General features: G+C 40.2%; 1 protein-coding gene across 3 annotated transcripts in view; it reads left to right on the top strand.

The window, feature by feature from the left end:
- The first annotated feature begins 14,271 nt into the window (after positions 1-14,271).
- Positions 14,272-16,265, top strand: part of ANKRD29 (ankyrin repeat domain 29) — a 30,593-nt gene continuing 28,599 nt past the window's right edge. For all 3 annotated transcript variants that reach the window (XM_085052700.1, XM_085052701.1, XM_085052699.1), the window contains exon 1: positions 14,272-14,374. In XM_085052700.1, coding sequence (XP_084908826.1) covers positions 14,354-14,374 — 21 coding nt within the window. In that variant the 5' untranslated portion in view covers positions 14,272-14,353. The remainder of the gene's footprint in view (positions 14,375-16,265) is intronic.

Genomic DNA, 16,265 nt, shown 5'->3' with positions numbered 1-16,265 from the left:
TGCGGGCTGGGGCGGGACGAGGCGCAGCCCCATCCCCCGGGGCGTGAGGGTGTGCTGGACGGGGCGGGCCGGGGGAAGGGTCTCCGGGCTGGCGGGGTTGCACCAGGTGTGTGCCCAAGCGCTCAGCTCCGCCGTGGTGGTGGGAGGTAGTGGCTCCCGGCTCAGCTGGAGCTCTCTGAGCCTCCTTGTCCTCGGTAAGTGCCCGCGAAAAAGTCTCAGAGCATGCCACGCTCATAATTTGTTCACAGAAGAGTAAGCTGTGGATGCCCCATCCCTGAAAATGTTCAAGGCCACGTTGGATGGGTCTGTGAGCAACCTGGTCTAATGTAAGGCGACCCTGCCCAGGGCAGGGGGATTGCAAAACTAGATGGTCGTTAAGGTTCCTTCCAACCCAGATTGTTCTGTGATAATCCTTGACCTGTCATGTCACATACGGGGAGTAAAGTTAAAAGTGTCCAAGTTTTGTCCTCGAGCAGGGATGTCCCCACACGAGGTACACTCAGCCTCTCGCTGCAGGTCCTCAGGGAGACCGTGTGCGACTGTGCGGAAGAGGACCTGAGGCAGGTCCTCTTGCCATTTTCAGTGCTCTGAGGCTGCTGGAAACCGTGCAGCCTGGGCCACCCTGCTGCAATGCACAGCCAGTGCTTGCAGCTCCTTGTGAAATGGGTGTTCCTGCTCTCCCACGGCAGACAATGAGCCTCCTGTCTGTTTGAAACTGTTTGGCACAGCTTTGGATAACACAGGAGCTTGGGGGGAGGTTGGGGAGGGAGAAGGAGGCCTAAGAACCATGTCATCTGTATCAGGGTTTGCACTGATTAATGACATTGCTATCCTAAGTTCATACCTATTCAAGTTTCCAAACCTGCACATGCTCACATATCTAAGGTTCGGTTCTCAAAAAAATTCGAAGGATTCAGACAAAAGATATGAGTAGATACACATGCTTACAATATTTTAAGAGTGATTCATGTGAGTTGCAAAGCATTTCATAACTTTATGAAAGCTTTGCTACATGCCACTCAGCAGTGGCAAGAGAGATCCCTGGTGTACTGTTTCAGGAAGCCCCAGCTTTGATTTTGCCTACAAGCTATTGATTTTGCCTGCAAGAAAATCTCACCACCCTTGTTTGTTTACCACTATGGCTTTAGCACACCATAGAGACATACCTCTGGGGCACAGTTTTTGTGTCCTCCGTAATAAAAGTTGTCTTTCGTAAATGTTGGGTGCTATCAATTCACATATATCAGATTTTATAAATGCATTCAGTTTCTAAACCTTAAGAATATTATCCCTTTCCAACTGTGACATTGTGAAAAGGCAATTATTGCATATATACATCATTACACTTTGCAGAATAGATTGTACTTAATAAGAAATATGAGAGGTTTGAATATAAACAAATGTTCCATTAATCAAAATGCCATGCTATCAGATAGGCCAGCCACTGGTCTTTTCAACGTCCTTCTTGATAACCAGTTAAATCCTAAGTGTATCCTGGGGTATATCAGTTTTTACAAATGGAGACCTGGAAGTATCTAAGTCCAGAGCAAGCAAGCTCTTAGAAAGGCCTGCCCACATTTTTGGGTGGTTCAGGTAAGGAACCCAGCTTCAGGAGATCCTTTGCAATCTCACTTTGAAGAGAAGATTCTTGTGAGATGTTTGGTGGGTTGCACAGCACAAAAGGCAGTCCTTGCTCACAGGAGATGTCTATTCTCAAACAGGGAATATTGGTGAATTTATTGGTAAGTATCACATGAGAAAACACAGCTTATGTGAGCAAGAACCTAATAGTTTAGTAAAATAATGTAAATGTAACATTTAGTAAAATGTTCTTGGATCTGGCTTCTTAAAAGTTAAAAACAGGGATTAAACTTTGTAAACATTCACAAAATTAGCCTATTAGATAGAAAAAGAGAGGAAGAAATCTTTCTGTACCTTCCCTCATAAAATTATGTGCATTTTCCTTAATGTGTATCTAGATTTAAAAATATTTTGTTGGCCTTCTAGGTGATTTTTCTGTCCTTTTATTAATCCCTTATGCCAACGAAGCGTTTTATTTTAATTCAGTGTGTTTTCTAGAAATAGAGATCAAAATGCCACCTTTTAAATTTTCTTGAAAAATCTCTAGAGATGTCTCTAAATATGTGGGAAGGTATTATGAAAAATGCTATGACAACTTTTGCCTTTGACTCCAAGTGGTTGGAAAAAGTGTTTATAGTGGCATTCCCAGCAAGGGTACTCAATAACTTGATTCCTATAAAAGATGACCAAAAATTTCATGCAGAGACCCTGGAGCTATGCAAAGCCAGAGAGAATAATTTGTGTCAGAAAGCAGACAGAGCAGTAGTATGAGTGTGTATATGGAGGTGATGATGGCAGCATGGCCTGTCACTAGCAGATGGAAAACTGAAATTTTTCAGTGACTTCACTGAGTTTTGGCTCACCCTGTCTAATGCAGAACTTCATCCTGTAAAAAGTCACTATCAATAATTCATGGGATGATACTTTATCTTCTCCTCGGGTCATCTTTTGTTGTAATTACAGGCTCCAGAAACACAGGTAAGAATTTTTAAGCTGGCAGCTCTCTGCAATCAGCAGTTATAAAACAGGGCACCTCTGCAGAAAACACTCTTGTCCAGCTACCTGCCATTTTTTCCTCCCTGTAAAGCCTCTCCTCCTTTTTCCTTCAGCATCTCTAAGGTTTGCTTTCTTTATTTCTTCCTGTCTGCAAGGAGTAAACTTTCTCAGTTGACTGATGTTGTGCACTTAATTGAATTAATGTAGGTAATTGAAAATGTTTCTGGGTCTGTATTATTACAACATAAGCAAATTACATTATATTTGACTATTTACACTACTATGAATATACATGATTCTTTCTGTTTTAAAATATGTTCATTTAAAACTTCAAGTCAAGAATGTTTGTTCAAAATTAGCCTTGCTGATGTAACTCCTGTTTCACTCTCTTAGTGATACGTACACTATAGCATATCTAGTCTCATACTGCTGTTTCATATACGTTATGTAATAAAGCTCCAGTGAAAACAAAACTATCAATAGATAGTCCCTGTGAGTAATATTTTTTATTGCTCACTGAGTAATCAGTGGTAATATTTAGCTCCTGCTTTACCATCCCACATTGCCACACCAGGTATTATGGGAATTTGCTCTTTTTTTGAGATAATGAATCAATATGCTACCAGGTAGCTAGAAATTCTCTCAGATTAGACAGTCCCAAGTCTCTGCTCAGTGATCATTAGAGATTAAATTGTGCATCTTGTTTCCTCAAAAAAAATTTCTATCTGGAATTCATGTTTAAGCTTGTCTTAACAATTTTGAGGAGAGGCTCAATACTTTGCAGGAAGACTCTTCCACGCACTAACCCTTTATCAGGTAAGCACATCCGTAGCCTAGACTGTAAATACCCAACCAGAAGCTTTCAAACTCAGATTATGATCCCTGCTTTTATCAAGGAAATAATGTGTTTGTTACATCCTGTCATAAATGCTTATGCATGACTAATGTTCAGTTTGTGTCTATATGTAAACTTTCATTAGCTTTAATAAAAGCTTTTTGCAGTATACCTAGCTTAAAATAAGTTACTTGCAGGCACTCTGCTTTAATAGTAAAATGGTGCAGTGTAGCTATGTGCTGGCAGGACCAATGTCTTTACTGAATGTCATTAAGTAAGATGGATTCTGTTTAAGATTATTTTAGTCTCTGCTTTTTTTACAACAGTAGCCTTTTATTCTCTCAGAAATTCCTTGCACCATAGTATTTGAGGACCCTACCATGTCACTTTAAAAAAGAGAAATGATCCTCTTTGCAACTGGAATAGAGGCATACAGAAGATAGGACTGAGGTCTAAAATGTGATTCTATCAGCAGAAACAGTTTAGATGACTACATTACTTAGTGTAATCCCAAACTCAGTTGTTCAGAACTGCACTTTTGTCTTGTCCTTTGGTTTGATTTCATTTTTTCTTGTTTCTTTCACCTGTTTCTTTCTGGATTTACTCACTAGGATAACACCGTCCTTCTTCACAGACCATCTTTTTCTGAATGTCCTTATACTATACCTGCTAGATCTTGTCATCCATCCAATTGGAGCTTCTCTTGTCGGTCCTTTCATCTCACATGATTCAGGTATTTCAGCTGATGCTTTCTGAACTTTTTCATAATTAGATGTCTACATAATGTTGGTGTAGCATGCAACTGTGCTTGCTGCATGGTAGTTTACTAGCTACCATTTACTTAGCATCCTTCTACAGCCTAATACAAGGTCTGCCTTTCCTTTGGCCAGTCAGCAATCTCATGTTTTAAGATCTTCCTGTACATTCTGCTTCCTAAGTACACTTGACGTAGTCTTATAATAGAAAACCACTGTGAATTCTCTCAGTTTCTAAGTGCTCTCAAGTTAAATTGCAGCATCTGAAGAGCATTGTCATTGTAGCTCTTATATTTTTTCATATCTTTTGGTCTTCCTTGAAATGTCCTGGCTACAAACAACTTACAAGTGAGCACTCATGGCTTGACAGGATTGTGGACTAAGAAATTTTAAAATGTCTTTGTGGCAAATTGGTATTTCATGTTCTTTCACTGCAAGAAGTGCTAAGTTGGAATAGCAGGGAAGGTGAATGTTTTCTACTTTACAACACTTTCCCCATTCATGAGAAGGCAAATTGCATTTTCAGAGGAAGGGAAATTACACTTTCAAGGTGAAACTATGAGCTGTCATCCCTAGCCAGTGTGTAGAACTCATGACGATCCCTCCCAGTTTTGATGGGTTTATGTTTACTCAGTGAATATCCTGGGGCTAGGGCAACCCTGGAAGTGAGACACAGCTTCTTTGCCATCCAGTTCCAAAGAATAAGAATAAGAGGAACACTCTGGAGTATGTAGCTAAAGATATAGCTAAGACTCCCTGTGCAAACTACACTTGACCATAACTCATGTTAACTACAGAGGCCGACATATCTCTTTTTTTTCTTGAATAAACTTTTTAATGGACGACATTAAAATCCATCCACTTTATTGTTTTGCTTCTTAATGGATTTCCTTTTTATTCTTGGCTTCCTGTATTTTTTATAGAATTGCTCATGGACTTAAGAGTTCAAAAAGAAGAAAACAAGTCCTGGTCATAAAATGCTTGATTTTTTGGGAAGAAGCACATGCTCCCTTTGGTCAGTACCCGATGATTTGTCAGTCAAACATCTGGGGAAAACCAAAATGTCAGCTCTTGTATTTTTCACATCCTGTTTTTCTATTTGCTGACATCGGTGCTACTATTGCTGCTTTGGCCATCATAATAAGGGAAAACACTGACTCCCTGCCATAGTACACCAAGCAGCTCCTCATGGAAACCACTTCTTTGTAAACTGCTTTTCCTAACAGGCTTTTCTAGCCATTTGTTAAATTAAATTGGCATTTGAATTTCATGTTTTTCTCTGCCAGAATTGTCTTTGATCTGATCTCTATTAATAAGGCAGTGCCTTTCCTGGGATTTGCTTCCAGAAAGGTTTTTATACTTTTAGGTTGTGCTGCTGTTACAAACTGCCTCAGGTTTACTTCAGTCTCAGCTCTACCCTGACCATAGTCTCATCAAGTTTTTTATTTTTAAATAGAACCTTAAGTTTAAATGTGATAGGAAGACAGACTTTCAGCAGTATAAACTGAGGAGACTCCAGTGCTATATTGGTTTATTCCAGTGGAGGATCAGGCAAAATATGTAACTAAATATTCAAACAGATGTAGTTTAAGAATACTGATTTATTTATTTTAATTTTTGTAACTTGGGAAATATAGTAGATCTAAAACAAATCCCTTGTGAAAGTGCAGAAAATTTAGTGGAGAATATTTTTGCTATGTTTTTTAAACACAATTATAAATTTCTGTAACACAGACATAATACACTACAAAAATTCTCCATGGAAGAGAATTTATAATTATAAGAGTTATAGCTCTTGTAAATCATCCTTTTTTTTTCTTTTTTTAATTTTTTTTTTTTTTTAGTAATAATTGGTTTCAGACATGTTAATTACCAAGAGCTTCATTAGCAGATGTGATAGTGCTTCTTAGTGCTACTGTGGTATTATTTTGTCACTTGGGTATTTTATCATATAGTTGTATGCCTATGTTCTTTAGCCAAATCCTTTTTTTTTTTTTCAATTAGTGGACTGATTTTCTGACCAGTAGAGCTAAGACAGAGAAATTGAACTGACTGAGCTGTAGCCAGTAACTCCAATAAATTTCGTACCTGGCAAGGCAAGTAGTTTCTCTCTCACATGCATAGAGCTGATTCCTATTGAACTTGCTTGTGCCCTGTCATCTGTACCCTCAACCCAAGGTCTCATTCCCTTCCTTTGAGGATCTGCACTCTCTCCAAGTGAGGATTAAATTAATCCACCAGATCAGTTTTACAGGGTGGGGTGAGCTCTAAGGTCCCAGGGAGCCATCTCAGAGTGTCTGGACCCTGAAAGTTACTCTTCGTGATGGCTTCTGCTGTCCTCAGACAAAGTTTTTGGGACAGAGAAGAAAGAAACTAAATATGTACTGTTCAGCTAGTCAGAATGGCTCACGTGAACAAGACTGCAAGAATCTTACACTTCCATGCTAAATACAGAGCAGTTCTGTGGTTTCTGTGCAGTGCTAATGAAGTGTGTCTCCCTTTAATAAATCTGTTTACTTAGGCTTAAGAGGATAACTAGAATTTGGCCTGATTTCTTTCATTGAGGTTTTTCTGTCTTACTAAACGTACAAAAATCTTCCATTTACAAGAAGTCAGTTATATTCTGTGGGAAAAAAATAGCAAGCCCTGGATAATCTTCTGTTTTTCCTACCTATAGTAGCATAAGGGATATGTCATGCATTGTTCTCACACTCACGTGACACATGCTTTCAGATCCACAACACTTCTCACAGTAAAGTTATATACAATAATATACAAAGAATGGCTGCGAAAAATGGATATGTTATTTCATTTGAATATGCCTTTCTGTTTAGAGAACTTCACTGCCCATCAAGCTTAGATTGTTCATGGACTCAGACAGCCAGTTTCATTATCTGCATCACTATCCATCAGCACTTAAGTGCCCGGCATAGGGTTAGAAAGATTGCAAACTTTAACACAGGCTCATGGGCTTGTCTCTGGCTGAGCAGATGGAAAACAGGTAAACAGTTCGCTTCAGACTGAGTCATAAAATCAGCATATACTGAGGATAAGCAGGGAAAGCGAAATGACAGATGAAGAAAACATACAGTCACAACCTGTACACGCTGTCTTAAAGCAATATAACTTGAAGAGAGCAAAATTCCAAGACTGGGAGGAGAAGAATAAAAAGAAAATTGAGTGTGATATACCTGTACAGATGATAACATAGAGATGTTTAATTTGAGCTGTATGAAGGTTGGAATGGATCAGCACTTAAGTGAAGATGGCATGCTGGTGCTTATATTGGACTAGAAAGTGGTCTTACATGGTCGTTGTAGCCCTTCCATTGATTTCCTTGACTTGTCTTTTCATATCTGTGGCAAAACCCATTAATTTGCTGTGAACAAATGGAAAAGAGGAAGGAAAAGAGCAAACTCATTGAAACACTCAAGTGGCAATTTGTGGAATTTGTTCTCTACTACTTATTCAAGTGCAATGCTAACTTCTCTCTGATTCCCTGGTCATTAGCTCAGGCATCAGTTCAAAGGTTCATCTGAGGGAAGTTAATAACAGTCTTGTGGTCCCCAGCAGGTACATGTCCTTACAACATCTTATACCAGCAAATTTGGTATGACAGTGGATATCACAGGAGGCCTCAGCAAAAAGGCCATAGAGTGAAAAGAAAGATTCAAGGTAAGAGCTCCCTAGAAGGATGAATGAATACACTTACCAACAAACATGTTGGATAAACTATTTCTATTAAAAGAAAAAATTTTCCTTTTTCAGGTCCAGTTTTGTAAGTTCCCCATTCTATTTTTAAAAGGTTTATGTGACATGTAAATACTTAGCACAGTTTTCCTGATAAGTCTGCAAGATTTATTTTCAAAGTAACTTAAACTGTTTCTATTATTATCACTACTAATTTCCAAGAGTCTCTTCCAAAATAAAGAGTAACTCAAAGTACTTTCTTCATACACTAGTTTTTGTAAAATAGACCTGTATTTTTTTAATATTATGTAAATAAGGAACAGCCCATGTAGCTGTTTATGCTACAGTTTAGCAAGGGAAAGATTAATCAAAATGGTAGACCAGATGGAAAATCTTCTGGTGTATAGACTGCTTTATCAAAGTTATTGCTGATTATTTAAATGCATTTTCTTCAACATGAAGAATTTAAATTAACAGTCAAAAATAAGACATTGACATGAAAAGTGCAATACACAACTTGAAGATTGTAATGTTCCTGATAAATGCAAATTTTAAGTAAACCTAGTAGCTGAGTTTTCCCTACATTTTGCAATATTCCATCTTCAAATTAAAATAGGTCCTACAACAAAGAAATCAACAAAACCAGGTCATATTCCTAAAGAATCACACAACAGAGCTTCCAAAATCAGGCTGATAACACAGGGTGAAAATGTACTAGAAAGGCATGACAGCATGAATTAACCTGATTCGCTGCTATGAATTAATCCTTGGAGTTGTCACCGTATGGTAGGATTTACTGATTTAAGTGTCTCAAGTAGCAGATCTCCCCGACGTTATGTTATTGAAATATTTGAAGTTTCAGCATGAGTAAGATTTTTGGCTTGAAATGAGCAGCGTCTTTTTGTTCATAAATAGATAAATTCAGGGGATTGCATACCACTTCAGCAGCAAGGCTGTGTGTGTTTCTATGTATTTTCACAGTGACACATTCATGGATCTGCTGGCGCTTTCCTGATTTAAAACTCCTTGGGCACACAAGCGAATGCTGGAAGTAAAATACCAGTTTGCTGAATTAATTTAGAAATGCCTCTCAGATCTGTCACTATTCCTCTTTTTAACCAAAAGACAGTTGGAATAGCAATAATATATTGCACTCAAATTAATATCCACTTAATAATGTCCTAGCATTTCTGGTGCAAAGGTTGGCTGAGTACACAAGCAATAATCAAAGACAGGCAGCTGTTTTTTTTCTGTGGCTGTTCAAGTGTTTCAACATGAGATGAGCAGTGCTACTCTCCTTGAAAGAAGCAAGCCCAGTTATTCAGCCTTAAGTGCTGTGAAGGAGCCAAAGGGCATCAAACCAAGAAGCAGAGAAGGATTCCTTTTGGACAGAAGAATATTCCTAGGTGGTATAACATGCTGGATTAGGAATGATTAATACTCCCAGGCAGGGGGTGGGCAAGCCCAGGCACTCTGGGGTGTATCACTCCTGTTGGACTGGTATAAGCTGATGACACAAGCTGTTGTCAGTAGATACAGCATGCCTGGAAAGTATCACATTTATTGTGTATGTTATGTGCCACGAATTTGCATTGTGCACCCCGAAAAAGGTGCGCATATCCTTGAAAGGGGTTGATGTAGCACGTATGCATGAAACCTACAGTAAACTGCACAGGACAGGCCTAGGATTTGCAGACGGTTTGTGGCCCATTTATAGGTGCTGCAGAACAACTGTAAGTCCTTGGATAACAGTGAGACTTCCCAGATTCTCACTGGTTGAGAGAACACACACAGGGCAAAGGGAAGGAGCTATGGCACAAGACTTAGTCTACTTTTCAGGCTATAGAGGGGAGCCAACATAGCTGTATCAGACATCTCAAAATAAGGTATTTTTCTATATCAAAGATTGCATTGCAGTTTAGAGATATCTAAGCCAGCTGTGGTAGTAGTAGCACAACCCCAGCCTGTCTGCATTTGCAAGTAGTGCAGCCTAACAGGAGTGAATCTGTAGGGCGAACAGTTGGTGCTGAAGACCTGAAGTCTACATTGTACCCATTTCAAGTTCGGGCTTTTGCGTTTGTTTGAATTCCGATTAGCTCTCTTTCAGTCCCAGTTTGCAGCTGCAGTGCACTGAGTCTGCTCCTGTTCTGTGAGGTTAGCTCAAAATGGATCCCGTTTGTACAGTACAAGATCCCTCCACAGTAAGAAAACTGCACAGTAAAGGGAGACAACTGGGAGATTCATTTCAGCTGTGTACTCCTCATCCAGACTAGAGCACTAGATGTCCCAGAGAGGTCAGCATGAAGTGATTTAGCCAGCCAAGCAGTTAGATTTGCTGGTCTATGCAGATGTCCATGCTGGCACAGCAGAACTGCTGGTGGTGTCTGAGCTTGCCAGCTCAGTTCACTCCACAGCACAGTGCAGGATTTAGCCAAGATCAAGAGTGATTTCAGCAACATAAAAAGTCCAAAGATTGGGAGAGAGAAAAAAGTTTTAAAGCTGTTCTCTTACTGTGTGCTAGTATTGAATTTTGCTACAAAAACTGATGTGCAAAAACCTTAGGCTGATGGTTTCAAAAGTAGTCTCTGTCCTGGTGTCAGCATTTTGAGTTACAATGCAAAAGAACACAAAGAAGCCAAAGTAAGAAGTTACTTTTAAAGATTTTGGCACACAAGGCTTGCCCAAGCCCACAAGGGAGGTCAGAAGCATACAACAGTCATCTAAGAGGCAATGATCCAGGATTTTGAAATCATGCAGAGAGAACTAGAGTAGTAAAGAGGATTTATACCTTTTGTAAAATAGAAATAGAATTTGCTGTTCATGGTAGCCAGCCTTATTACTGTTGTTGTCTGGTTAAAATTAGGCTTCAAAATTTGTAACTGAAACTGCTGAAGATTGCACCGTTTTGCATTTTAAATTGCCTTTTCTTTTTATACTTTAGATAAAGTAATTTATTTCTAGAAAGACATAGGAACCTATTTATATTTTTAAAAAAATTAAATAGCTGAATGTTAATGGAAGCAATGTCCAAGGAAAGAAGACAATGCAGCTGAAATCAATAACATTTTACTAAGATCTCCACCATTTTCAAAGCTTCGGGAAAAAGAAGTAAGTTACAATCAGAATAAATGTCACGAGCCTCATCAATGATCTTTATACAGGTGATATTGAAAGCAAAAGCATTGACTTTGTTGACATACAGCCATATGGGAAATGACAAAAGCTATTGCAGAAATGTATTTGTCAATGCAGTATCTCCTGAGTTACACAGATGCAGTTGTGTGACACACCCTGCAATAAAGGGCTCTGGAGTCTGGAAGGTAGCAGTCAAATTTAACAACAGGTTCTTGAGATAGAGGCAGAATCCCATGTCAGAGTTCACTGAAGATACAAAACACACACTGACCACCTCATCTACTGAAATGTATTTATGCATTTCCATACACAGCAGGCAAACTTATATTGCTCTTCACTCACATTTCTAAATGAGTATTTGTTTGCTGATTGCTGTTTTTTTAAGCAAATAGAAATTAGTGTCATCTCTGCATAAAAACTTGTAGATGTGTAGATTAAGATCTCCAAATGAATGTTTTGTCTAACCCAAAATTTGTGCTACTTCTTTTAATCTTCCATATATAGATGTGCCTGAACTGTTCTGGCTCCGGTGAGGTTTTTCTGTGACTTACACAGAATAGTTTGATCAGCTTTTAAAGGCAATAATTTAATTTGTTCCTGCAATTCATCTTAGGTAGCCTTCAGATTTGTAAAAAACAACATGACTCAGGATATTTGAAATAATCACTGTGATGAAATACTAGGTAAAAGGAATGCAGCCTACTGCCCTGCAGATGAATTCTGCCAAGCAGCTAACAAATCCCAACCAGTTCAAGTATCTTGCAATCTTAAATATTCTGCCAAGAATCAAAAGTAGGGGAGATGTGGGTTTCATCACCACAAAGCCCCAAAATACAGTATTCCCATGATAGTAACAGGCATTGAGTTTGCAGGGCCTTGGGACTGAGGCTTGTCAGGTTTGCTCTATTTAAACTTTTCTTGACCTCCCTCAATTTTGTTTCACATGGCTTATCTCTTACAGCAGCTTTTCTAATTGAAATTGGAACTCGTTTGGTTGTAATGTGGAGCTGTAAACCAGTGAAAAAAGACTCAGAGGCAAAAGCATGTTAGCAATCATATAAAGTGGAATTATGCAGATCCTAGATGGAAGAAGAGGCCATTAACATGAACATCATAATCCCTGCAATGACCAATACCTGCAATACCAGATGCTGACAGCTCACCATAACATCCCAAACTACCACCACCAGAATGAAACCACCAACTCTGGGACCTAGCAGAGCAGGTGAAAGGTGAGAATAATATCCAGAAAAGGAGTAAGGAAGTGTATGTAAGTTTTAACTGTAATGTTATTAATACAATTTTTTTTCTCTGTATAGACTTTTTTCTTCTGCAATGATTACATCAGCTCTAGTCATGATTCTTATATTGGACTGTTATACTAATTCATTTATTCTAATAATAAATTCTTGGTTTTATGTATATATATATATTTATATATATGTATATATTTTTATATATATATTTATATATTTATGTATATATGAGGTGTGTTTCCCCTTTGCCCATAAACACGATTTTGACTCTTACAACAGACAGAGATCTACATCAAAAAACATTTGGTTTCTAAATACTTTCTGGGATAAACTTTGAAAGGATCCCCCAAAAAGAACATATCTTATATATGTATTTCTGTGTTCAACTGTTCTGACAAATTATTGTACCTGAATATGAAAACAGAAAAGTCACAGGAGACCATATGCAATTGAAAATAGGTGCAATTTCAGATTTTGTGGGCATATTAAGAAAAGCACTTTAATATTTTTCCCCTGACACCCAAGATAAATACAGACCCCCAAAAAACTGGACTGCTTTAGTCTCCTTGTTTTGTTGTTCATCCAGAGAATTCTTTGGTTTTTTTCTTCATCATAAAATTTAATATTTTGGCTGATGAATGTGAAAAGTTTGGCTTGTTATTCACAATAGATTGAATAAATACAGGGATTTTCCAAGGGTGAGATAAGGCGTGTGTACAGATTGGTAATATTTTCCTCTTCCAGTGGACAATCATCACTGTGCTAGTGGATTAGAGCAGGGATGACTCTCAACTATGCAATCTACTGAGTTTATCCAGAATTTTTAAGTTTAAGAAGAAATCAGAATGATCATCCAGGTTTGTATGATCTCAGTAATTAAGGTTCACACCAGGCCATGCATTCTGAGATGAGCTGGTGCTATTAGCAGCTTTCATCTGCTTGTGTGCTGTTTGTTTTACTGTATGCACAGATGCACAGATGAACATTGCCTCGGGAGAAAGATCCGCAGAAACCCCTTCACTTGCAGATTTGTAGAATAAGCTCTTTGGATCTCAGCACAAGTATTTTCTCTCAATGCACGCGCATAATTTTCTCGTGAATGGGATTTATGTGTGCACATCAAAAGAGGAAAATCCCTAAGGGCTCAGTTTAAACCAACAATAGCAAAGAAATTCAGGAATCTCTCACCAGGGCATGCCCTGCTTTGCCTATTTTATATCACGCAGACTTTGAATGAAATCTGTGGCAGCCAGGCAAAACAGGACATGAATTGGCTTTATGGTTGTTCATTTTTAAAGGCTTAAATTTAAGCCCTTAAGAACTTACTGGCTTCCTAATGAGAACACATCACCCGTGGAAGATGGTGTTGGTGATAGCTGGATGCATGCAAGGTAAAGAACGTTCACCCCCACCGCAGGTTTGTGTGGCAACACCATGGGTGTACTCACAACCGTACTTCTTAACAGGTTTTTCCTAGATATGAAGGGAAGAGGCTGTGAAATACAAAAGAGGTGCCATGCAGGTGGCATGAGCACCGTGATGAGACTGGGGCTGGGGTGAGGGTGCTTGGGCTTTCGACCATTTCAGTGCTGTTCCTGGGCTGCAGAGGCCTGATCTGTAGGTCTGAACCAGAGGCTGAGTGGTGTTGGTCCTCCACTGGGGGCTGGCTTCTCAGGATGCTGCTGCAGCAGGGACCCATTTTAAATAATACTAGTACTAATACCACTACTACTACTAATATCAACAACAACAACAATAGAAATAACAATAATAATTATAAGCAGCAACAATAACAATGAAATACCATTTTCTGTAATTATATAAACTTGTAGGCTAATTTAATTAGTATATATTCCAATAGAGTTAATAATAATAATAATAATAATAATAATAATAATAAATCCCAAATACTTCCATCCCGCCCCAAAAAGAACCTTTGAAGAGGAATAGTAGCCAGAACCCCATGAGCTCAAAGTGATGCGGGAGGGAGGGTGGTGCCGGCCCCGAGCCGCGCCCCGCCCCGGCCCCGCGCAGCCCCGGGCGCGGAGCGGTGCGGACCGAGCTGCGCGGGCGGGCGCAGAGCGGGGCGGAGGCGGAGCGCGGCGATGTGCAGGATGTCGTTCAAGGTGAGCCGGGCAGAGGGGCGGGGGGATGCGCGTTTGGGTTCTCGCTTTGCGCTTGTCATGCCGGCAACCCGTGCAGTGCTCTGTCGCATCCGTGGATTTGGGGATTGATTTATTTTATTTTTTTCAGGAAAAACGAGGGTGGTGTAGGGCGGAATGAAAGAAAACAGCAGCGTCCTTCCCGGGCTTTAGGTGCCCCGGGAGGGCTGCCGTGGCAGCTGATGGAGCGGGCGCTTTTCCCAGCTGCCAGCCCCAAAAGGGTGCGTGGCTTGTGTTACATAAACTGCGAGCATCCGTGGAGCTTTACGCTGGCTCTAGGGTGACCGGGCTCCGTGCTGTGGGTTTTGGTGCAGTCAGGAGCCTCCTCCTCACTTTTTCCCACCGTCTCTGCTGGCGCTGGTTGTGTAATAGTTAGGAGGCAGCTTTTATCCGTGCTCTTCCTTTCAGGCTGTGGTGGCCACTGAAGCCAGACTGGTTCGTTCCCTTTGCCAGCTGTGATTCCTGTCACTTTTTGTACTTCTGCCATCCAAACCCATGTAAGAGCAGTCATTTCAAAAGATTGCCTGAAATAAGTTTTTCAATTTAGAGACAGGATTAATAAGATTATTTGGCAAAGAGGGAAGCAAGCAGCAATTTACTAATGATGTTAACAGATTATATTTATGATGAATGTACATCTCTGTTATGCACTTTCTGGTTGCTGTGCTTGCCCTTCTCTTATTGATCAGCAGCTCAGTGCCAGTCCTTTGCCATATTGCTTGTGTTGCATTACTTTATTTGATGGATTATTCCCTGTACTTGCCTCACTCCTGTCAGGATATCTCCCCCCCTGGAATGCAGGTGCTTTGGTGGCACCCTTTCAGTTCAATGGTGGTGCAGCAGATAGTTTTCACTTGCAGTTAAAGCCCTCATGTGGCACACAGAAGAGAACCTTTGTTCAAAGTGCAGCTCAGCCTTACACTTGGTGGTGAAATCATAGAGTGCCTTTGGTTGGAAGGGAACTTAAAGATCATCTTGTTCCAGCCCCATGCCATGAACAGGGACACTTTCTACTAGACCAGGTTGCTCAAAGCTCCATCCAGCCTGGCTGTGGATACTTCTGGGGATGAAGCATCCACAACTTCTCTGGGCAACCTGTTCCAGTGCCTCACCACCCTGACAGTAAAGAATGTTTTCCTAATACTCACTCTAAACCTACACCCTTTCAGTTTAAAGCCATTTATCCTTGTCCTATCACTACATGCCCTTGTAAAAAGTCCCTCTCCATCTCTCTTGAGTGTCCCCTTTAGGTACTGGAAGGCTGCTCTAAGGTCTACTTGGAGCCTTCTCTTCTTCAGGCTGAACAGCCCCAGCTCTCTCAGTCTGTCTTCATAGGAGTTGTGCTCCAGCCCTCTGATCATCTTCATGGCCCTCTTCTGGATTTGCTCCAACATCCTTATGTTGGAAGCCCCAGACCTGAATATGGTACTCCAGGTGTGGTCTTAGCAGAGCAGAACTGGGGGAGGTAATCGCTTTCCTCAACCTGCTGGTCGTGGTTCTTTTGATGTAGCTCAGGATACACGTGGCTTTCTGGACTGCAGTCTCAGTAGTCATCCCTTTTTGGTCCTGCATTGGTTTCACACCTCCTTTTTTTTTTTTTCCTTAGTCTTTCTGTCCCTCCATTCCATCTCTGTGAGTTTTTTCCCACCTTCACAAACATCAACCCTAACACCCCCATGTTCCTGGTGATGCCAGCCTCTTCTTGCTTTCTTATCCTTTTTTGCCTCCTTGTTTATTTAACTTGTTCTTCAGGTATAACTTTCTGTTCTGTCCCTATCAGCTCCTTTTCTGTGCTCTATATCTCACATTGTATTCCCTCAAGTATTCCTGTTCGAAGTAGCTCACCTCTTTCCCT

The sequence above is a fragment of the Lichenostomus cassidix genome, chromosome 2 (assembly GCF_008360975.1).
Source record: "Lichenostomus cassidix isolate B80296 chromosome 2, HeHo_3.0, whole genome shotgun sequence".
Taxonomy (NCBI): Eukaryota; Metazoa; Chordata; class Aves; order Passeriformes; family Meliphagidae; genus Lichenostomus; species Lichenostomus cassidix.
Note: the sequence above shows the minus strand (reverse complement) of the source record. Positions and strands in the feature narration are given on the sequence as shown.